A 25,416-nucleotide genomic window follows, 5' to 3' on the forward strand; every position below is an offset into this window, starting at 1 on the left:
TTTAGGATTAGGCTTCAAACTTTCCTTTTTGATAAAGCTTATAGTTAGGGCTGGATCAGGTGACCCCGAATCCTCCCTTAGTTATGCTGCAAGAGGCCTAGCCTGCTGGCGACTTCCCATGATGATGATAAAATATATGTATAAAATATACAAAAAGCTCAACAGGAGGAGGTGTAATCGCTTTCTGTCCTCAAAAATAATCAATAATATTCAGCCAATCAGCTTCCTCCACAGTATTTTGAATCTAGCAGCTTTGCATAATTCACACTTCAAACTAATCCTTCTTTTTCTTACACTGGGACATCTTTGCTCCTTTTCCTCGTCCCACTGACCAAACGTTCCTCTGGTTGGCCACTGCTCTTAAATTGTTTATTTGAACATCAGGTGGGTGAGCCGTAGATGACCATTATGGGGGTTACCCCTCTCAATGACATCATACAAATCCAAGATTAGAAAAGCCAGTCTGAAACAGAGTTATTAGAGCCGTCTGAAGTCTGTGCTTTTGGCTCACAGGGACTACTGGTGCATAGGCTGACCTCATGAATTAAAAATGTAGCCATGTTTAATAAGAGCATTCACCACAGTACACTGTGTATCACGTAAAATAAGAAACACCATTGGAGGTCTTAATTTTGGTGCCACCGATTTTTTTTTAGTCAGTGCATCTCTTACTAAATAAACACTGTAACTCGTTCAGGTTTTGCTCACAAACAGTTACTGTATCTGTTCCCGGTAGCCTCTCATTCCTTTCTTGTTTTTTCCTGTCCTCCCTTTTTCTCTGTTATCGCACCATCATTTCCTGGTACAAAATGACCTTCCCTCTCCCTCCCCACCACCATCTCTGTGTTCCTCATTTCCTCCGTTTATTTTCTTATTTTCCCATTTCCCCATTTGTGCCTGGTGCTCGTGTTTGTATTTGCTGTAAATACATTAGAACACAGCTGGAGATACCCCTCATTCAGTTTAATTTTCAGCATGCACACGTGCTGTATTCCATTTGGTGTTCTAGGGTCAGAGCTTGTTTCTATTTTTCCACAGTTTTTTATTTTCCTGGCATCTTTTTCTCCTTTTGAGCCCACCTTTCCTTGCTGTATCGTCAGGTTTAACTGGTTTTTCCATAAAATTGTTTGTTAGTTTTGTTTCTTAGCATTTAATAGCAAAAAATCTGTTACTGTGTGTTGCACCGGGTCAATTTATGGATGCACCTTTCTAACCAGGCTTGCTTACTTTTGCTGATAACTTATCACTCCACCCTCTCATCTGAAGGTTAAAGTGGAATTTGGCAGGTGGGGAAGCCAGTAGATGGGATGTAGCAGTGCAGTGCGGAGGAAAAATTACTTAGAAATAAGTCACAATCATTTGTATAGTGAGCTGCAGTATATATAGTATTCTGTGTGTATAGGTTGTGACCAGAGATTTGCTGCTCTTTGTGGATTTAGCCAATAGAATTCAGGAATATTTAAGCAGATTTTGTGCAAGCTACTGTGGCTAAATTTCAACCTCAAGTCAATATAAAGCTGGTATCAAAAGTAGAACTTGGTAAGTCATTGTAATCCACGCTGCCTTAATTTTAATCTCATGTCTAATTTTACTCTCACTTCTTTTCTGTAGGGCTAGCTGCATGCTGAAGTACCCCAACCACAAGTTTATAGGCATCTGCACCATGAAAACTCACAGGGATAAGAAGGAAAAAGCTGTGAGCAAAAATGTACAGGGGCCAGACCTTTAACCATTTCTTGTCAAAAAATGGTCAGCTGTAGAAAACTAACACGGCTAAAGATGCAGAGTGCCAAAAAATGTAGGTGATAAATTACAAATTGCATAAATATGTTTAAAACTTTTAGATGTTACTGAGTTCTGAAATTCAGCAAGAATGAATCCTATAGTCATTAATATACTTTGTGCATATTATATGCAAATCTCATCCTGATTCCACAGTACTTTGTGCAGTGAATATGGAAGTACCTAGCTGCCAGCTACCACAGCTGTTGGATCTTAAACTACAACTTAAAGCAACCTTTGCACAGATATTTTGTCATTTGTCACATTGTGTCTCTTTATCATCATTTAAACAGCTTTCCAATAAGAAATACTGTCACCTCACAGAGATCAATATTCTTTTTTTAGCACAAAGAGCTGAATTTTGTACCTTTAATTACTTTTAGGCAGTGGCATACACATTTTAGATATGTTGGGAAATATAAGCAAAAAGAGAGCCTTCATAAAGAGCAGTACAGTGTGACTCTTTAAAATGGTGCCATATGTCGCAGCTTTACTCCGAGGGGCAGAAACACTGACGTGGCACTGAGCCACTTTAGCCCTGTGGCTGAAACAGAAATCAGCTGCCTGGTGGACTGGAAAATAATGAGTGAGGCTTTGCATCCCCCTGACACCTCTTTCCACCTCTCTCCCTCAGGTAGACTACACTCCCTCTTTCATCGTCAATTAACTCATTTCTTCCTCTATTTTCTTTCTTTGTCTTGTTTTGTGGCTCTGCCTTCCCCAGTAACTGTCGCAGATTCTCCCTCTCTCTCTCAATTACTCCTCTCGACCCTCCCTCGCTTTCTCTCGTTTGATTAAACCCTATGATATGTTTCCTCATTACCACCACAATAGAGGAGCAGAATAGAGCAATCTCCTGAAGTGAGTGTGCGAAGCCTCAGCTCCACTGCCCGCCCTTACACTTTCCAGCACACCAATAACTCCCCGAAAGCCTTTTTATGTCAAGATATTTTATTTTTATTGCATTTCAACAGTAATAATGACACAGAAAGAGGCGAGATAAAGAAGGAGATTACGTGAAACAAAGGCATTAACCAGGTATAAAATCAGGGGGTGGTGTTCCCAAACTGCAGTGACTATCAGTGGCACGAGTAAAGCTCCCAGACAAATGTAATGCAAGGTTTTAATGAACATATAAATATCTATTCCTGCATTAAATAAGCTGCTTACTTTGGTTGATTTCAGTGCTTTTACAGCATTTAAAAGTATAATGGAAACATGAGCCAATCCTTTTGAATGTTAAAAGGCTTCAGGCAAATATCACATCGTTAGGTTGGGGTTTTTTTTAGCATTTACTGTATTTTTTTATTATTATTATTGTTTTGATTGGTTGAGGCCTTAAGCAGAGCAGCAGTAATTCATGTATTGGTTTGCAGGCCGTATGTCTGTGCAATCTGATAGAGTAAAAGAGTAAAAGGCTGAGTTAAATGTTTGGTCGATACGATCTCTGGTAATATGTTGATGCGCACACGTTATTAGATCCAACATGTGACACGGTGGATGAATGCATTCAGCTTCAGCACACGCTTCTATTGCAGAGCTGGTGCTCATTTGTCTCAATCATTGTGGTCTTGTTCTGGGATTCGTAATGAGCCCATAAACTATCTAAATGTAGTCCAGAGGATATTTCCTCGCCGAGTTGCCCGCGCTGTGCTATCAGTCAGCGGGCATGTGACAGCTTGACAGGGTGCTCGCAGCTCGAGCACAGAGGCCGGTCAATTTAGTCAGCAGTGTTACGAATAAATTTTTTATCACATGTAGTTGCAGGAAAAACTTGGACATTCTGTATAATATTATTATATTATATGTAACATATCATATATATTTCATATACATTAAATATATCATATATATTTATTCTTTTGCATAAATAATAAAACATAAAAATAAAACATATTATACTTTTCCCTAAATTAACTGATATCGTTCTCTGTGGGGGGAAAATGACAAACTGCAGGATTAACAGTAAATTTAAAGTGAAAGTAGAATGAGGTGTTTCTGATCAGTGAGATAACGATCCGGTGTTGTTTGAGGATGGGAATAATGGTGTGAGTCAAGTCGATTGGTGAGGAAAAAGAGAGTTTAGAGTTCACCAGGCAACAGTTAGACTGACTGTACAATTGAAGGGAATTCCACGGAAAGGGTCGACCAACAAAGGTTTTCACAAGAGCAAGGTCAGAGTCCGCGAAGGTCACAAAGGAGCTCGGCGCAGCTTCCAAAGAAAGGCTTCAATGTAAATGGAAGTCAATTTATTGTTGAACAAACTGATTGGCCAGCTTCAGGCTTCATTCGGGTCAATGATGGTTTTTTCCGCCAATCAATTCACCGTGAAGCAAACTGGCTGACACCTATAATAAGTGCTTTCCCCTTAAAATACCAATAAACATCATAAAGTTGGCTGTTCATAGCTCCATTTAAATTTACTAATAAATTGTGCTACATATTTAAAGATGAACCTAGCAGTTACATTTTTGTAGGCCAGTAAAAGTCTGATGTACTTGTTTGCGAGTCCAGTGGGGAGTCCACCATCAGCAGCAGCTATGGAGCGCATGGCAGGGCTGCAACGAGAAACCACTGCTCTCCAAAACAACACAGCAGCCAGTGTGTAATTAGGTAAAGTTCATATATAGACTTTTTTTTAACAGATACCAAAACAGAACTTTTTAGGATAAATGAGCAGCATTTTGTTTAATAGCCTGTCTCCTCTGTGAACATGGTAATTAAAGGGATGATTTCTGATTTTTTTAATCATTGATTGATGAATTCATTCTGAATTATGCATACATATTTTAAAGGAAATATCAGAAATGTTTTTGTTAAAACCGAAATAAAACCTGAAAAGAACAGTTGTCAAATCAAAAAGATGCTTTACCAACGAACGGTCAGAAAGAAGAATGAAGGTGATGTTTGGGAACGGTCAAATCAATCGGACTTCAGTTGAGCTAAAATGTTGCAAAATGACTTGCAGTAAACATTTTTGAGGAAACACACCAACAGGCCGGAGTTTCTTGTGTTTTGAGCTGTGAAATAGGCTAAAATAGGAGAGCAAAACATTTTCCCTGTGAAGGGATCCTCCTGGAAAACACCTGTTTCTTTCTGTTAAAGCCAACAGGGTTGATGCTAAGCTAACCAGCTATTGCCTGTAGTCTCATTAATGACCAACAGCAAATAACAAATCATTGCTTTACCTAAAAATTGAACTATATATTTTGGCTCCTTCGTATTGGTATAATTTGTTCACATTTACACCTAATTAATTTACTCGTTTTGATCAGGGGAGACAAGATTAAACACGAGTATATGAGATTATATATATCACAACTCATGCTGAGGCAAGGCTAAGGTGGTTTGGATGTGTGCAGAGAGCTATAGTGGATGTATTGGACAAAGGAGGAAAACAGTGAAGGAGGACTGATGTGACGGAGGAGGATGCTAGGAATAGGGTGAGATGGAGACAGATGATCCGCTGCAGAGTCGCCTTAAGGGAACAGCTGAAAGAAGAAGAAGACTCATCTCTGTTGAATCTTTTGCCTTTGTTGTTGTTTTTGCAGTTCTGCAGTATTTGGACTACTTGTGCTCGTGACTGATAAGTGGTTTGTATTTGGCCCATTAACACAAAAAGAAATGATTAAGACTTGTGCTCTGAGTGCCACAGTGAGAACTCCATGTTCCCTCTATACTAGCCTGCATGGAAGCATAGCGGCTCTGTAGCTACTGTAGCTCCCTGCAGATTTTGAAGCTCTGGCTACTGGCCCAAGCTTGTGCTTCAGAGGAAGCTTTCTTCCTTTATTGTGAGGCTCAGAGATACATAGGTTTGCACTCCCTCTAAGTCTCTCTCTCTTCTCAACACTGCTCAGGGCGCAAAGCTTGAAGTGGGAGCTAATGATGCACTGAAGTAGGTTACCAGCCCGCAGATACAGTGGCTTACAAATTCTGCTGAAATGAAAATGTTGTAGAGCTCAATCATGCAGCGAGCCACGCTCTTCAAACAGTAATTAGGTACACTGATGTTATCGATTGCATGGAAGCATCGATTGCGGGGAGGAAAGATGGATGGTTTATTTGTTTTTGTAAATGAGGGAGAAGAAATCTTTCTCACATGTCCCCGCTGTCGGTCTGGCTCATGGATAAATGTGTCTGAAATCTGCACAGGAGCGCCGTAGTGCCGGCGCTCGGCGGCTGAGCCAGCCTGGCGAAGACAAACAAGTCCTTTCTGAGGACAGATGCTGCTGTTTGCATGTGCAACTACACGTCTGGACAGGGTGCACGGGGAGAAAACAGCAGTTTTGAAATTGCAACACATGTGATTTTGTAAAAGCTGTCAAGAATTTCAAACCTGTGTAACTTTGGAGCAGGTTGTCCTCTTCTATTTTTAACTACACACCCTTCAAGGATGAGCAACCCCTAACGCTTGCCCTCTTATTTTCCACATACTCCCTGCATGTTTATTAGATTTCAGTCGGACTCGGAGGATTCATTATGGCAGCAGGATACAGTTAGAATCTGGCATCTCCAACCTCATCACTTCCTGCAAATATGGCACACATAGCTGATGGAGAAGGATGAGTAAATATCTACTCTGAGTGATGGACAGTATGAAAAATAGATGCAGCTTTCAGGTCTGAAAGTATCTCAAACCTGCATTATTTCTAATGACCAGCAGGGGGCGACTGCTCAGGCTGCGAAAGGATTCGCAGGTTTATAAAAGTCTATCATTATAGATGGATTTCATGGGCTAAATTGCCCGTTTCTGATTATACTGAATAAAACATTAAGTTTATTTTGTAAATTTTGATCACAATTAGTGTCAGAAACCCAATTAGCTGGAGAGTTATCCAAGCGGTAAGCATGAAACCGTAGCTCATCATCTGCGGTTTCAGGGAAAAGCCTGAAGCTTCCACACAGGACTACACAAACCAGCTGATGGCGTCACGGTGGCTACATCCATCTTTTATATTGTCTATGGATGACATGTCAGAGAGAGAGACCGACAAATGTTGGAGGGTGTGTTCGGCACACTTTGGTCTTTGCTCTGTGTGTAATACGAGGAAAAGCTCGAGTTATCTGCCTGAATCAGCTCACAGGCTTTGTTCCATTCATGTTGCATTACTCTAAAAGAACAACTACATTGTTTATAGATAGATAAATAGGCTAAATCATTATATATGAATACAGAAGTTATTTTCTCTAGGCTGGAAGTGACGAGTCCCTGGAGTGTCTTTGTCTCCCTTGTGTGCAGAGCTATGCATGTGCAGCCTCCCTCTTCTGTCTGTGCAAAAACATTTAATGTTTAGTCCTCCAGAGTTGGGCAATTTTAGATATAGGGTTATATGCATAAGGGTTCATGTTGCAGTTATTCATGTTTAATTTGTGTAGGCTGTAAAGGTGTCTGCATTTTTTATTTTATTTTATTTTTTTAAGCAAATCGCAAAGTAAGTTGAAATCTCTGTCAAAGGTGGTTTCCAGTCCAGTCCATTGCTCTGGCACTGACGCTGGTCCCAGAGTGCTCTTCATTCAGTTTCTATCATCTTATGTCTTTGCTTTCTTTTTATCTCCTGGCAACAGGACACTGTTTTCTGTTTTAACTACCTGGATAAAGTTACTTATAGCAAACAGGAGGGAAAAAAAGCTTTTGGTGAATTTGCTTCTCTTTGTTGCATCATCGAGTCTTTATTTTCAGAGGAATTTATACTCAGAGGCAGAAAGAATTGTCCAGTTGTGGAAACAACAGTTAGCTCATAATAAAGGTTAAAGTAAAACTTTAAATGATACATTTTCTGATAATCTGTGCTGCTGTCGTCAGACTAAAACTCACTAAATCTGCTGCTGTTTATTTTGACTCATGCACCATCCTGCTGTCTCAAACACACAGTGGAAAGAAACGCTATGGTGCACACATTTGTCTTTTTTTTTTGTATTATTTTGCAATTTATATAGTACATATTACTTTTTAAAGACTTTTATCATATCTCTGTATCAACATCACGCTGTCTCTCTTATTAAAAATGCAGCCTACTGCTGTTTTAAGGAAGGTTTCCAAGTGATGCACACTGTAAGTGACAGGCCACATGGTTTCACTGTGATTAAAATGAATGCAGCCGTGCTGTGCTTCAGCTCTGATGCAGCACATCTGGTGGAGTTGCATGTTGAGAATTTAACCACGCCAGTGTCACTGACACACTGATGTTGTTTGCTTTCTTATTTAGCATTTCGATGTGTCAGATGCAAAGAATTTCAGGTTTCTCTCAGTTGGTGACAGATTGGGTCCAAAGTTGTGGCAGAAATCAGCAGCTGACTTTGAGACATACTGACTGGTTTTGGACTTTGTTTGCAAGAACAAACACATAAAATATTGTCGGTCGTCTCTTTTTAATGTGAACTAATCTTATTTTAATGGCTCCATCTCTGCAGCCCTGCTCCAAGAAAAGCCTGTGGGAAGCCTTAGAAATTTGCTTGCAGTCAGTAGTTTGAGACCCTTGTGTTCGGTGCTTAGCGCTGCACTATTTTTACTTTTCATTGCTAATAGATCAGCTGCAAGGAAAATAATGCAGCTGTCTTTTTCTAGTCTGTAAACAGACATATGTAGGTGCTGCGCCCGAGCAGGACGAGTAGAAACAAAAGCAGTCTGCACATTTATTCTTATTGAATACAGATAAACTGAAGGAGATTAACCAACAGCATCAATGTGAAGAGAAAAAGGAAGGAATACAGTTTAGCAAGTGTGAGTGCGAGCAGTCAGCCAAGAGGGCAAGAATCGCAGTTACTAACATACCTGCTGTACATATAGCAAGATTGCAAACAGTTGACCTTAGCTTATGTTATTGACAAGATACAGTGGCTTGCAAAAGTATTCAGCCCCCTTGAACTTTTCCACATTTTGTCACATTACAGCTACAAACATGAATCTATTTTATTGGAATTCCACGTGAAAGACCAACACAAAGTGGTGCACACGTGAGAAGTGGAATGAAAATCATACATGATTCCAAACATTTTTTACAAATAAATAACTGCAAAGTGGGGTGTGTGTAATTATTCAGCCCCCTGAGTCAATACTTTGTAGAACCAGCTTTTGCTGCAATTCCAGCTGCCGGTCTCTGCAAAGATCTACAGCTCAGGTGGGGGAATCTGTCCATAGGACAACTATGTTGGCCTTTATGGAAGAGTGGCAAGAAGAAAGCCATTGTTAACAGAAAACCATAAGAAAGAAAACCATAAGAAGTCCCGTTTGCAGTTTGCCACAAGCCATGTGGGGGACACAGCAAACATGTGGAAGAAGCTGCTCTGGTCAGATGAGACCAAAATGGAACTTTTTGTCCTCAATGCAAAATGCTATGTGTGGCGGAAAACTAACACTGCACATCACTCTGAACACACCATCCCCACTGTCAAATATGGTGGTGGCAGCATCATGCTCTGGGGGGGCTTCTCTTCAGCAGGGACAGGGAAGCTGGTCAGAGTTGATGGGAAGATGGATGGAGCCAAATACAGGACAATCTTGGAAGAAAACCTCTTGGAGTCTGCAAAAGACTTGAGACTGGGGCGGAGGTTCACCTTCCAGCAGGACAACGACCCTAAACATAAAGCCAGGGCAACAATGGAACGGTTTAAAACAAAACATATCCATGTGTTAGAACGGCCCAGTCAAAGTCCAGATCTAAATCCAGTCGAGAATCTGTGGCAAGATCTGAAAACTGCTGTTCACAAACGCTGTGCATCTAATCTGACTGAGCTGGAGCTGTTTTGCAAAGAAGAATGGGCAAAGATTTCAGTCTGTAGATGTGCGAAGCTGGTAGAGACAGACCCTAAAAGACTGGCAGCTGGAATTGCAGCAAAAGGTGGTTCAATAAAGTATTGACTCAGGGGGCTGAATAATTACACACACCCCACTTTGCAGTTATTTATTTGTAAAAAATGTTTGGAATCATGTATGATTTCTGTTCCACTTCTTACGTGTGCACCACTTTGTGTTGGTCTTTCACCTGGAATTCCAATAAAATAGATTCATGTTTGTAGCTGTAATGTGACAAAATGTGGAAAAGTTCAAGGTGGCCGAATACTTTTGCAAGCCACTGTATACCTGTGCAACAGATATTTACCTGAAACCTGCTAAATACAATATAATCTTATATTCTGGTAATTTAAAAAACATATGACAGAAAATATAAGCTTATGAAAACTTAACTTACGACCACATGATCACATGATTTATGATTTGACTGTGATTTTAAGGGGGATTTGGAAGGTCAATCAAGAATAACAGAGAAGCACATCTGCTTTTTGCTATTAGCCAGGTGTGGGTCAGTTTCATTTCTTATTTTGTTAAATATAAAGCAACATTAATTAAGATTAATTACAATTTTCACCTTTATTTAAGCAGGAAACAGCGACTCTTGATGTTAAAAATAACCCTCTTTTGCAAGAGTGTATCAGCTGAGATAAACAGCAAAGTACAACTTAAACTTATACTCCATGACACCCATCACACTCATGTCAGGCCAAGCAGGCATTATTGTTCGGGCAGAACATTTGCAGCCCCCAGATCGCTTAAAATCAACTAAATTAATTCATTTAGTTGATTTTGCAGCTGATTTCACGAGGAGGGAACCCTTGTTCCACTTTCATTACAGGCTTTAGACAGAAGAGCGAAGACAACAGCTTCCAGTGAGCAGCATTGTGCAGAAAAAGAATGTGGGGTAATTTGATTAGAAATGCTGCTGTCACATAGTTTGTGCTGCAGAATAGCATCACAGCTCAGCAGACAGTGGAGTTAAGCAGCATTTTCATGGTAAATTGTGCATGCAATCATTTTCTCTTTCTGATATTTGGTTTCGGAAACTGAACAAAAATCCACTACTGGACAGGTTCTGTATATTTAACTGGCTCTGCTGAGCTTATTTATCTGTCATATACATACTTCTGTTATGGCTCATATTCAAATTAAACACGACCAAAGCTTCCACTGAGGTCTGCGTGTGTGCAAGTAGTCCATGTGAGGCAAAAGCTCGGGCTTCAGACTGCTACAAACACTTAGCTTTGCACAGTTTATTGGATCTCAGAAGCCCCACCCCACCTGCTGTTCTTCTGTTTGTGAGGGGCAGCCAATCAGGAGACAGTTGGCTTAAAAGGATATGAGTGAAAACAGCTTGTCGGGTCCAAAAATAAAAATATATCGCTGGAAATGAGCTGAATAGATCTCTTGTAATCTTACGGATATTTGTCAACCCCCCCTGGTAAATCAAGAAAAACAAGACAATGTTTTCAAGCTCGTAACGTCCGGGATAAACGAATGTTCCTTTTGCCAACACCTGCCACACTCAGCCTCACATTCGACAGCAAAGACACACTGATCGGTACAAATCTCTCACAGTTTTTACTCCAAAAATAAATTTGAAATGTAGCGCTGCTGAGGGAAAAGGGGTAGAGAAAGATGAAGTGGGAAAAAAGAAAGGCAGAGTGTAAAGAAGAGACAGCTGCTTAGGTCAGAGGAGGCATGTGGCTGAGGAAGCGCTCCCCCTCTCCCTGAGCTGTCTGGACTCTCCGTGAGGGACAGAAGGAGAGATTTAGACAGGATGTGAAATATTGAGTGAGAGAAGGAGAGAAGGAGAGGGGGAGACTGACAGCAGGCAGGAGAAACGGTGAGGAGGGGATAAGGTAACTAAAAATACCACATTTGTTTAGATGTTTACACAGTTTGGTTTGCTTTCGGTAAGCAGGCGTTCCCTTCTTCTTTAGCGTAAAGTCACCTGACAAGACCCGCCATCACTGGAGTAATTCAAGGTTGATGGTTTTCTCAAGTTGCTCCCAACCATATACAGCAAAAAGAATGGATAATAGTCAGAAGGAGGTCTGCAAAGAGAAAATATAGAAGCTTTTACCTCCTCCTGCAGCAGGCTGTTGTTTTGATGCAGGGTGCTTGCTTTCTGCAGGCAAAGGTTAGCTCTGCTCCCCCGGAGCTCCTACCATTCCTCTTCCTCCTGATCGAGCTGCAGGCGCCCGAGGGACACCACTCACATCTCAGCTCACCAAAATGTCCACCCTGATGTCAAAAGACAGATGCTGGTCATGAGAGAGGAACAGTCTTTTTTTATTTGTGTCCATCTTTGTTCATGCTTGGTATAAGAAGAGAAACAACCACAGCAAAAGTAAGAGTTTTATTGTAAAATTTTAAATTTAACAGAGAGCATGAGGTAGAGAAGGGCAGGAGGACACAGCGCATTAAGTATTTAAAACAACAAACACAACCGTTTCATCCAATATTTTCTTACCTGTCTTTCTGGCGACGAATGCAAGCTGTCTAACAAACCTGTCCATCAGAACCTAAGTTTGTATACCTGACTGTTGCGATGTGAAGCACGGTGGTGCTAATCTGTTGTGCCAGATGCTCCAGTCTTCTCAAACTCAGTAATAATCTAAAACACAAATAGATTAGGGCTGTGACCACTGCCTAAAAAATCTAGTCCTAGGGTACGTTCAACCCAGCAAATCAGCCATCCATTCATGCATTCATCCATTGATTATCTTTGGTTTATGTGAAGTCACAGTGGCAGCACACTAAGCAGATATTCCAGTCGTCCTTCTGCCCAGCAGCACTTCCAGTTCTCAGGGCCTCCTTCCAGTTGAGCGTCCAGGAGATTTTTGAACCAGCTCATCTGTATCCCTCTGAATCTCTGAGCTCCTTATCCTAACTGTGAGCTCAGCCATTCTTTACAGGAAGCTCATTTTTCCTGTTTATTTACAATCTGGGCAGCATGGCGTCTGACCTACACAACAAGAAAATCCTGGGTTCGAATCCACCATGGATTCGTCCAGGAGTTTGTCTGGAGTCTGTGCAAGTTTTCATGTTCTCTCCATGTTTGGGTGGGTTCTCTCCGAGTACTCTGGCTTTCTCCCGTAATCCAAAGACATGCAGATAGTGGGGTTAGGTTAACTGGTGATTTTAAATTCTCATAGGTGTCTATCTGGGTGCAAGTGATTGTCTGTCTGTCTTTGTTGACTCTGCGACAGGAAAGCAACCAGTCCAGGTCATACCACCTCTCACCCTATGGGAGCTATAATAAGCCCCGCCCCCCACGACCCTCAATTGGATAAGCAGAAGAAAACAGATGGATATTTGCACATCGTCTAATGTTACCGAACCAATGGCAGCTCTTTTTTTTTTTATCAGGTGCAATTCTTGGGTTTACTTTCTATGCTGGCAAGCATTTGTCTCCATACCAGAGATTTTGCACCCATTTGTCGGGGTTTCTGTAATCCCCATGAATGGGGATCATCCCAATCTGACTCCACATCCCTCTTCCCAGGCATGGGACCCACTCTCTCACCCATTCTGCTTCCATATCTTGACTATTGTACAGTCTTTTGTAAAACCTCACTCCAACAGTGGACGCCCTCAATCCCAACTGTTTTGGCTGCTTAGTTACCTGAATCAGGCTGCAATCACCACAATAAATCTAGCAGATCGGGCCGTATGTAAGCCAGATGACAACCTGTAAAAAGGTAATTACTGACCCAGTATTCTGCCTGCTAGCCCGCTCTGTGCCCTTGACTGAGTAAGGCCAGGGATGAATTTAGGTTGAATGATAAAGAGGCAAAAAAAATACTCACATTGAAGTTCGGTTGCATGAAAACTGTCTTACTGTAAATTGTAACATATGGTTATATTTGTGCTTAGTTTCCTTATGCTAATGTCGGCGTCATCTTCCCCTTTGTTTCCCTGTTCCCTGTTTGAAGTGCGTACTTCAGTTGACAAATCTGTCTTTAGGAAGCGCTTAATTAATTTGTCTTTTAAGCAAAGGTTTTAGTCAGATCCTCAGTTTTCTGTGTCACCTCCTTTTTCTTTTCTACTTTCACTTGGCCTAAAAACAGTATGGTTTATGTTTGTCTTTTTTAGGCCTTCGGAGATCACTTGTAGTTGTCACTTGCCTCCTGATGTGGCACTTTTGGGGTTACTGCAAAGGTTATGTTTGGTTGCTTTAAATATTTTATGTTAGCTGAGGTTAGTTTTCCTGAAAGCAGGGACGTTTGGCAGTTAACTGTGACAATGACTTCGAAATGCTGAACCAGCATCAGGAATAACATTACGACCACTGACAGGTGAAGTGAGGAACACTGGATCCAAAGTGAACGAGTGTTGCAGGTGCATAAATGTTAAAAATGAGCCCATTTAGCTCATTGGTAGGTGGTTGCTAGGCAACACGATGATGGCTTAATATCTGATATATATATATATATATATATATATATATATATATATATATAAGAACGTACCTGATTTGCAGGGATTGTTTATACATTCACTGACCTCATTATTGGAACTTTGGCCATGATAAAGTTTGAGTAACTCTTATTATTTATATATCAGAGAAAGTCTGTTCTGTGGGGTTCTTGATGTTCATGGATAGACATAAAAGAAGTATTTCTATCCATCCATCAGTTTCCTGCTATTTTGCTAACCGGTCTAAGCTGATGCTCTTCTGGGACACTGAAGCCAAGACATAATCTTCCGAGGCATACCGTCGGCATACCCTGGGTCTCCTCCATTTAGGACAGGGGTGGGGGAACTCCAGGCCTCAAGGGCCGGTGTTCTGCAGGTTTTAGATGTGTCCTTGATCCAACACAGCTGATTTAAATGGCTAAATGACCTCCTCAACATGTCTTGAAGCCCTCCAGAGGCCTGGTAATGAATTAATCATTTGATTGAGGTGTTCTCACCTAGGGTTATATCTAAAACCTGCAGCACACCGGCCCTTGAGGCCGAGAGTTCCCCCCACTCCTGATCTAGGACCGGCACCTTATCTGGGAGGCATGCAGGAGGCGTCACGTTCAGATGTTGAACCATCTCCATTGGCTGTTTTTGAAGAGGAAAGGTAGCACTACTACTACTTGAGTGCCCAGCTCCTCAGTATCAATGAATCACAAGCTTAACATGGTGGAGGGCGTACACAAGTGTTCCCAGGATTCAAGGGAACACTTGTGAACAAGGATTCAAGAAGCCTGGTGCATACCAAGACACCGGGAGCCAGGCTCGTTGGAGCGCATGGTGGCCGAGCCTTAACTGATTTTCCTGTGGGCGCAGCACCTGTAGGAGGAGCTGAGGAGGTCTGGTGCTTTGTGGATTGAGCAGCTTTCAAAGGCAGAGGTCGTGATGCTCGAATCCCCTGTTATTAATGCTGATTTCAAGGACACGGAGCCAAATAATTATTTTTCTTAAAAATCCTGAACTCCTCACTGTTTTGTGCACCTGTTCCTCTTTTCTCTCACCTTACCACCACTGCATACTAATTGCCAGACCAAACATATTTTTAAAAAGGTGTCTTTGTGTATGACCTCGCCTGCTAGCGTGTACGCATGGAAGAGGCAGTAGGAAGACTGTGATTTGCTGGTGATGACTGAGAGAAGGAGGGAGGGAGGTACGCATTGATGAAGCAAGAGCGAGGGAGAGGCAGAGAGAGAGAGAGAGAGAGAGCACTGTCCCTATCAGTGTCTTTTTCGCTCTGCGATTCAGGCAGCCAGCCTTCCTCTCCTCCTCCTCCTCCACCTCCTCCAGCGGCAGTGGCAGCAGCGGCAGCAGCAGCGGGGAGAAGGGAAGAAGGAAAGCATTGGATGAAAAGGACTAAAATTGGGACTCAACAAAGAAAGATAAGGAAGGCATGAAAGACATCAGCAGCAGGAGAGCTGCGTTTTTTTCCACTCAGACACCCACACCCGCCGAATGTGCGGTGGGAAGAGGCTAAAACCAGCGCGAAGAGAGTGTGAAAGAAAATACTGACTGAGAGAAGTGGATCGCAGACGGCAGAGTTGGAGGGGAGGGGGGGATGAAGGAGTAAAGGATGACAGCGGACCTCTACTCATGGACAGAGCAGGAGGAAGAAGTGAGAGAAAACCTGAGAGTCGGCACTGTGACTGTTGAACCGACGGTATCCATTTTACAGCGGGAGCAACAGGACCGTGCCGTCTTCTCCCCGCTGCGTTTCTGCCCCTCGATTCTGAATTCTGAATTTTATTCTGTTTGTATCGCTTCTCCGGACTTGTGACGAAATCGAGGGCTCTCTTTGGAATCCCTGCTCTGAAGTCCGAGGGCGGCCGTCCCCCCCTCTCCCTCCCTCGCATCCCTCTCTGTCTCCCTCTGTTGTAGTGTGTTTGCGTTCCCGTGAGCAGAAAGAGCTCCTCGTGTGTTTTCTACCTCCACATTTTCCACATTTTGCGCCCATCTGTTTCACGCTGGCTGTCCGTTCTCACCTCTGCCATCTGTGAGAGTGTCAGCTTTGGTTTCTTTTGTGTGTGTGGTTTTTTTTGTTTTGTTTTTTGAGTGCATGTTTAAGGATTCATGCCTGTAACCTGCTGCCACTGTCTTGTTTGCTGCAGAGAGAGGCACTTTATGTCCTTGGTGCAGCTTTCCCTTCAATCTTTAAAAGACAATCCAGGTAAAAGTTGTGACTGCTTCTCACCTGCATCAGGGAGCCTGGTTTCCTCCTCACAGGATATATAATACATGGCTGTCTTATCAATAATTCAGCATCAGGTGGGCCTGGCGAGTGTTGATCAAGACATCCAGGGATGAGACCGTTGGGGCTTGATGCCTGCTGAGAGCACGGTCTGCCGATGCTGTTGACTCACTTGACAGCAGCTTGATGATGTGTTGCCTCCCTCCGCGGCCTCTGCTGATCGCCGGCTGCTATCTGTAATAGCTGAATTCGCTCCCAGCTGTCTGTTGGCACTCGCGGCGTCTACTGGACTCCATCCAGCACCTCATTTCACACTCGGATCAACTTTTTTACTCTTTTTATTTTTTAAGAAGCGTGGTTTCTGCAAGACTTAAAAATAAGAATTGAATCATCTGGGTTGGTTTCTACTGATCTTCAGACACTTCTGTGTAATCCGTCACCATGATTGGTGTCAACAGCTTGCACTCGGCGGGGCGCCTGCGCTCACGCTCTCTTTGCACCGTGCGATACGGCAGGGACTTCCGGATGATGGACCCGTTCCGGTATCCCAGAACCCCGCGCTCGCGTTCACTCAAACCCCTGGTATTCCCAGACCTGTTGGGCAAAGCTCAGGACGGACAGAACCACCCACAGGCCAGAAAGAGGAGGAAGGTACTTAAAACCATGCTGTTCATTTAAAATGATGTATTCTGCAGCACAAAAGAGATGAATCATTTTTCCATTTCATGCTCATGTCACAAGTGCTCAGTGCCATTCAAAGCCACACATCTGTTTACAGCCTAAACCTGCACTGTACAGCAAATATCGGTAATAACTTTATTTGTCTTTCAAACATAGCAGATTTGAGAAAACACATTAAGGATGTGAACATAGAGTACATGCACACACATGTTTAAGCAGAAGAAATGGTCTGAAAGTGGGAGTCGTTACAGTTAACCTATAAAATACATTTTAAGCAGTTGTTTGAAATCTGATTAATTCTGCAGCTGCAAAAGCTCGATTTAAAGTAAGAAAGTGAAACATTTAAAGGGCCCCAATCAGCTGTTAGAGAGGTCGCTGGAATAAGGTCTCAGCAGGTATATTATATAAACAAGAGCTTGGCTATGTAGGGCTTCGTATGTAATTATACTTGATGGTCCAAGACCTCAATCCTAACCGTCAGTTCAGACAATTCGAATATATAACTTTTGTTCTATTAAACTGTTCTCAGAAAGAAATTATTTACTCTATCTGGGGTTAATAACAATCTAAAATGAAGTCTAATTTTCTCAGAAAGTCGATGACAGGAAGCTCAATCAGGGCCGATAGACGAACACTGGCTAGTTTATAGCAGCCTTGCTGATTATACATTTCGAGCACAGCAGCTTATTTAACTGTACCCAGATTGTTTGGAACTCACAGAAATCCTGAACTTTTGATGACAGTTTTGCACCTTGATGTCCAAAATTGGGCACGTGGGTACCCAGGAATGTATGTCTTTATTTATTATTTCAAGTATTTTTTTCTGTTTTTCTCATGATATATGAGCTGGATGAAAAAATCCAGTTTATGAAAGCTGATAAAAGCCTAGCTAATTGTATATCTGACGGGGTAAAACTTCGCTATAGCCTCTAAGATACTCCCATTGCACCCTTGACTGGCGTACTTACTTGTACCCTTGTGGTTTGTACCTTAATGGATGGATTAAAGGATGGACTGCATTTGGCCCAGGGATTCCTATTATTTTTTTTTAGATATATTTTTGTTCTTATTCATTCATAAACTTTTAGTTGCATACGACTTTTTTTAGTCGTACAGACAGCTCAAACTGTACTAGAAGTTATCCAAATAGATATCAAGGATTTTATGCCTATTTCTATACGTCGCCTCCTGATATTACACCTTTAAATCTAAAGCAAAGTGTTCAAATATGTACTTGAAATGGTAAGAAATATGTGTGTGTCCTTTTTTTGCCCTGAGAAGGTCTGGCAATTACCTACAGAGTGTGTATATTTATGCAGATTGCACCTGTAGGGACAGAAACGGCCTTTTATTGTACCCCTATATCTGAGAGAGCGTGTGTTTACTGTTTGATTTACCACCTGTGCTGCTTGTATACATGTGGAGTGCAGAGCGGTTGATGAAGGCGGCTGGATTTCTGCCAGACCCGACAGCACGTATAGCATGGCTCAGTACAGGGCGCCGCTTAACGCCATCACTCAAGGCTAATGGCTCTCATCTGTTGCCACTTGGTGACGTTGATGGAGCAAGTAGGTGAAGGTGACGAGCATCCATCTTTGTCTGAGTAAGCCTTCAGACTCAATGACTCTCAACACCGTCGATCCCTCAGGATTTACAATCAGGGGAAATACAAATAAAACATATTCTTCAGAAATAACTCACCAAATAGACTCAGCTGTGACACAGTTTCTGCACATGCAGCATGCAAATCAGAGCTATGCTGAAGTGGAGGCAAATGTAGAATATTACGCATACTTGAAGCTCCAGGCTATTTTTGAAATTTCTTCAGATTTACTCACTAAAAGTTCCACAAGCGTGACCCTAAATGAGAAATCTTGGGATATTATAATGAAAAATACTTTCAAATCTCCTTTTCACCATACTACACTTATTCAGAACCAAATGAGAGGGTAGATAACAGCCTTATATGTTACTGAATAAGATTTAAAAGCTCATCAGAAGTGAAATATTGATATGAAATACCTCTGATCCAGATCTTTGAGAAAAACAGAATCATTTTACTTTTTAATAAGAAAGTCCAAACCTGGCTCTATTACTGGCTAAGGACAAAACCAACAAAACTCTTTGTTGAGTGATTGAAACCTCTAATTTTTAGTATTTTGTAACCTTGGGAATGACACATGCATGTCCTTTTGTTGTCAGCATTTTGAATCTTTTGAAAACAAGCAGTTTTCCTCAGTTGTACACGTAAACTTCTGCAGTCACATCACTGCACTTTTACTGCTTACAAATTCACTGTTAATATTTGATGTTGGTCGGATTTTTGCTACCGTAGCAGTTTGTCTCCTACTCGGGCATCCCAGGAAGATCTTCCCTGTCTGTCGTGATTATTAAAATGCATGAGCGCAGTTAAGTTTGAAACATAACTCGAGAGTTTTACAGCAGCAGGAGCAAAACAGACCTAAATCTGTAACGGTCTCCTCTGGGTGGTCATCAATATTCATGGCACTCTGGAAGTATTTGTGATTAGGCCCAGTTTCAAAGCTGCGAATGAATCTGATTAGATCACTGAATCAAACACCATCATTAAGTCGGTTTAGGTTGAAAGTCTAAAACGTGAGTGACAACCAGCGGCTTAATATGTGTAATGAAACTGGTTTTAGTTTGAGGTTTCTTAAGAAGACGCGTGGTATTGATCCACGAGGAATTCAGAGATGAACTGCCCGTAAGTGTCCTCTCCATCACCTCAGCCGGCACATCTGTCTTTCAGCTGCACTCACTGCCTTAAACTCTACAGCCCGATGGCCTCCTGCTGCCTCCTCTGACCCCGCTCCTCTGCAGCAGCCCGGCTGTGAAACTAAGCTGCTATGTGTCACATTCAGCTGGCCGAGGCCGATGTCATTGAGGTGTGTGGGGAGCTGAAGGAGAAGTGTCTAATGGTCCTGACTGTCACTACAGATTTTGAGGAAACTAAAGCCAAATGTGCCGACTCTCAGATCAGAGAAGCAGCAGCTGACCGCATCCCTCATTAAAACCCATCTTTGCCTCTGTTTTTTGTTTTCATCTTGTGCTGATCATGATGATAATATAAGTAAAAGACTGTGTTTGCTGTGAGAGGAAGTAATGACCTAAAAATGATAACTGGTGCAAAGGATGTGGAGAATCAGCAAGCAAACGGATACAAAACACTTCTCTGGATCTTTTTTTCTCTACAATTTTTGCTTTGATTTATCACATTTATCAGGAAGGAAAAGGACCTAAATCCAGGAAATGTAAAATCCTAAACCCAAAAATGTAATCAGGAAGAAACAGAAGTTTTCAGATAAACAGTTAGCAGGGGCGTCAAAGGTCTGACAAATTTGAGAAAACCTAGAAGCCTTTTTTGAGTAACACCAAGCTTTAATAACATTTCTCTATTTTAACGCGTACTCGCATACATTCACTAGATACCTAAAATGGATTAAATAAGACATGTTAAAATTCCTGCCCTTATTTTAGGAGCCCATTAAAATAAGAAAGTAAGCTAATGAAAGTCTTCCTGAAGGAACTATGAATAAAGACTGGGGAAGAAAATGGGAAGAGCTACACAGTTTGTGTATTTACACTGACTAATTGAAAAAAGGAGCGACAATAAAAGATAAAAGCAGAGACGGGAAGTAAAACTGATAACAGGGTAGAGGGAGCAGAATGAAAAATAAACATAACCACATTTCAAACCCATGACACATCCCCAGTGCAAATCAGAGGTGTGAGTCCCTGCTAGGGTACTGTTTGTCTGTGATTTTAGCTCATTGTTAGATGGTTGCTAGGCACCTTCATTATGGATAATGATGTATCATGATGAACACTTAGTGGATATAAATTAGTTAAATTGATGCCATGCTTATATAAGGTGTTACAGGTGCATAAATCCTACAAATGAGTCATTTTGGCCCATTGATAGTTGGTTACTTGATGTGATGTCATTACAGTTAAAATACCTGTGCTCAACTCCTGTTTGTGTAGAAAGAGTTTGCGTGTCACTTATTATGTGAGTAAATAAAATTATTTAGTCAAGAATTTTGTTTTTTACAACAATAAAAAAATAAGAAAAATTGTAACCAGTAAACATTTGAAATATGTGCTTATAATTTATTTGGGTTTATTGGATTTTATTTGTTCGCATTGCCTATGCTCCTCTTTCCCAACAAGTTTCATTATGTTGAGTTTGGTACAAACTCTTTCCAATAAAAAGAGAAATTCCACTCATCACATTACAAATACTGAAGGCCTGGTTAGTTGCGGTGATCTAATGTCTTTGTTATGCTTTTTGCTCCCAGACTGTAACTTAAATTTCCTCCATGTGGGTCGATGCATATGTCTAAATTATTTATTGGCTGATTGATTTGCCCGTCCATTCATTGAAAGGCCTGGGTGCTTGGCGAATAATGGCTTTGTTACTGATGCAGTGGTGATGGTGGCTGACTGATTGGATGATCGATGGATTGTGTGGCTAAGAAAATGAGTAAAGCTCATGCAAAGGGAAGTTTGAGCAGCATGAAAAGGGATGCCATTTCTCTGACCACAGTTTATTGAATAAAGCCAGCTTGCTTACTGCGCAGTTTTCACAGAAAACCACCACAAACCTGCCTATGTGTTTTACTCGCGCGCTGCATTATCTGATCAATTGTCCACCTGTACACTGCTAATATTTTTCCTAAATGTGATTTTCTTGTTTCCTCTACAGGCTCTCTACAACTCAATCAAGAACCAGAAGCTGCAGTGGACATTGTAAGTCTTTTTAAATTGACCTAATGTAAATATTATTATCTTAAGCTGTTTTTAATTCATTATGGTTTCCCATCTGTGGAGGACCAAATGTACCCAATTTTTAAAAAATAAAGAAATATATAAATTGGTTAATAAATCATTCAGTATTTCAGTATATTTGGAATTGATATGATTAAATTTACTGATGTGCAATTTTTTTATAATTACCTATTTATTTATTGGTTGCCTCAAATGGGGAGCTAAGCTGTCGGTGATGTCTTCTGTGCAGATGTAAATGCATGAAAGAATAATAAAATAATAAATAATATAAAAAAATAATCATTTTTTAAAAACAAATGACCTTATTATTAACTTTATTATTGTGTTGATAAATTGAATAAATTGAACATTAGTTTATTTATTTAAACTATTTTAAAGATATCCTTTTAGCTTATATTTTTAATACAAAAATATAAATCAATATAAATCAATAATAATATTATCATGTATAATTTGTTTTGTTTATTGTTTCTGATACATGTAATGGCCTGTCATTTTTTTAGTAAGTCATTTATCTTTGAGCTAAATACTAATGAATAAATAAAGTAGAGTCTTATTTTTAACTCACATCTTCATTTCTTTTCTTATTTTGTTTACAAATAATCATTTATGTAGTTGTTTATTTTTTTCATATTGGCAGCTTTAGGCCCCCATACTGGGCCTCCATACAAGGCCTCAAAACAAAAAAGAAACAAAGGAAATTCATAGATAAATCAATTTGGAGAAAATAATGGAAAGACAGAAAATAATTACGTTTAGAAAGTTACAAAAATATTTGTATTAATAAAATTGAAATGATAAAAACAAATGTGGAAAAAATCTAATTTAAAACACAAAATTAATATGAATTTATTCCATGTTTTTAAAATGAATTAACAACTTCTTTTGTTTTTTATTTTTATTCTTTATTTATTGGCTTTTCCAATTTCGATTTTGGTAGTTTGAGTCTTCCATACATTCTGTGCTTTTTATTCTCACACACAGACTGGAGGGCAGGAAACAATACGGGATATTGATCAGCTTGTTTGCATCCTCAGTGATGACGCTAGTGTTGTTTGGCATGTGAAGGAAACATTAGTGTGTCAAGGGTTGCTATTCTGGATCACAGCTCCACGGCGCCTCAGAGATGCCAATTAAGTCGCCAGCTTTCCAAGCTTTGTTGCCATAGTTACGGCACCATGGATACGACTCCATAGCTACCACGATGCTCTTTCCTCCCTGCATTCTCTCGGCAGCAAACACACACAGTGACAGGCAGATAAAATGCACACATTAGTGTATGTGTGGGGTGGCTGTAGCTCAGGTTGCAGAGCAGGTCAGCCACTAATCAGAAGGTCGGTGGTTCGATCCCAGGCTGCATCCTGGCTGCATGCCAAATATCCTTGGGCAAGATACTAACCCCGTGTTTGCCTACTGGTGGTGGTCAGAGGGCCCGGTGGCGCCTGTGTCCGGCAGCCTCGCCTCTGTCAGTGCGCCCCAGGGCAGCTGTGGCTACAATGTAGCTTGCTATCGCCAGTGTGTGAATGTGTGTGTGAATGGGTGGATGACTGAATGTAGTGTAAAGCGCTTTGGGGTCCTATGGACTAGAAAAGCGCTATACAAATGCAGGCCATTTACCATTTACCATGTATAGGCAGAAATCACATGTATGCTTGTGAACATGTTGCATTTTGGATGCATGAAAAGCAAAAGAAAAAAAATTCAAAAGAGAACGAGAACAAGGCAGCTCCATTTCAACGTCTCTTTACCTGCATCCTGTACAAAGGTGCGACCACAGCCTCCCACTACCTTTCCAAAAATAGCAGCTGCAGCGCTCCCGAAGCAGCCGAACAAAAGTGGTCAGAGGAGCAGATTGCGGAGGAGATCCGCAGAGAGGCAGGCAATCCAGTTCAAACATCTCCGCTGACATATAGACAGCTATTTAAACACTGCCACCGCACAGGAGGCCTCGCTGGGATAGAAGAGATGTCATTTTTAGACACGTAAACACCACAGAGCGAAGGAGAATCCACCTCCAAACAAAACCGGTTACAGATGAAGAGATTCAGCCCACAGAAGTCTGTTGTTCATTTTTAATGCTTTAGCCGGCAGAGATCTTTGCAATGGAATCTGCTTTGGAACTCTGACACTTATGGACAAGATTCATCCGCCTTAATATTCAGGAATCTTTCTCGGAGCCTGGCTCATTGATTGGTAACCTTCAAACTGCGGTTAAACTTAAAATTAACCAAATTTTTATTTATTTTACAGCTCTGAATCCATGTCATTGTAAGCTGGTGTGTCTGCATTGCTCTGCGGTCACAAATGCAACTGAGTTGTTCATGTTGAACTTGGGTCTAATAGATATTTAACAACTCTTCCTCAAAGGCAGGAAGAGGAGAAGCCTTCACAACAGACCGAGATTGTCAGCGCTATAAAAATGAAGAAAAAGCCACATGTCTGCACAGGAATACTAGCTGTTGCATTAGCATAATCAGCAAGCTGGATAGAATCACATTTACTTTCACTGAGCATTACCCTCATTCTAATCAGTATACTCTGTTTACATCACATATTAGGGCCAAACAGATGTGTTGCAGATGTTAAGGTCCGTGTGGCTGTGTGCTTATTTACATTTCTGGGAACTCAAGCATTATAGTTAAGGTGAGCTGAAGTCGCTGCAGTCTTGTCCTAAATGATAAAAGTGTCGCTGCTCAAAAATAAAAGAAAAATTGCCTCTTTAACCCTTGAATGCAAACAGAAGAAAGCGAAGCAAGAAACTTAATATTCATGGATCTTTTCTAAATGTTTGCAGCAATCTCCCTCTGCACCATCTGTGAATCTCTGTGCTCCTGCACTGACCTATCAATACATACAGAAGTTTACATCCACTCATAATGGACATGAATGCTGTTGCTAAGGGACATTTAGCCACATGTTACTGGGCCTCCACGTATATATTTGAGCCTGTGTAGATTAGACAAAATCAAAAATGAATTCAAACTCATGCACCCAGTTCTTGTTTTTTTAAACTCTGCCATACAAGCACTCCAAGAAATCATTAAAAGCCCAAAACTACCATGACATTCATAATCATGGACTTGTGACCACAACTGCATTAGACGGGCATGAAATGACCTTTTCATATAAACATGGTCAGCATTTTTTAAACCAGGTGTGACAAGGAGCAACATCAAAAGCATGTTTTACTTGCTAATTCTTAAAAATAGTGACTAATATCATAAACTCATCAGGAAAGTGTTTCCTGAGGTCACTGATTGACAAAGCTGAGAGCCCCCTGCTGGCCATTAGAAAGAATGCAGGCTTAAAGCACACCATCACTAGCTTCACAATCAGACCATCTTTTGTGGAGAGTTTGTCGCTGGACCCGCAACAACACAAATAAAAATAACATAAATAACATCAAAGTTTCCCAACCTGCCATCCCTGGAAAGATTTGGAATTTCTGTTAACACATTTTTAGGATAAAACTAGCTCATGAGCCATGGGTGTGTCCGAATTAGGATTATATCCGATTATCTCTGTGCTTTTGATAAATGGACTGGTTCTTATATAGTGCTTTTCTACCTGTAAATATGCCTCATTTATATAAACACATTTCCCATTCTTTTTCTACCTAAGTGCTTTCTAACATTCACTCTCGGATGGATGCATCAGAGAGCAACTTGGGTTTAGTATCTTGCCCAAGGATACTTTG

The 25,416-nt window shown here is 41.0% G+C and overlaps 1 protein-coding gene across 4 annotated transcripts in view; it reads left to right on the plus strand.

Annotated features, from left to right (window-relative positions):
- LOC113028038 (PH and SEC7 domain-containing protein 1-like) overlaps nt 1-25,416 on the plus strand; it is a 100,298-nt gene that overhangs the window by 52,632 nt on the left and 22,250 nt on the right. For all 4 annotated transcript variants that reach the window (XM_026177998.1, XM_026177997.1, XM_026177999.1 and 1 more), the window contains one exon: nt 21,637-21,680. In XM_026177998.1, coding sequence (XP_026033783.1) covers nt 21,637-21,680 — 44 coding nt within the window. The remainder of the gene's footprint in view (nt 1-21,636; nt 21,681-25,416) is intronic.

Source organism: Astatotilapia calliptera, chromosome 8, assembly GCF_900246225.1.
Source record: "Astatotilapia calliptera chromosome 8, fAstCal1.2, whole genome shotgun sequence".
Taxonomy (NCBI): domain Eukaryota; kingdom Metazoa; phylum Chordata; class Actinopteri; order Cichliformes; family Cichlidae; genus Astatotilapia; species Astatotilapia calliptera.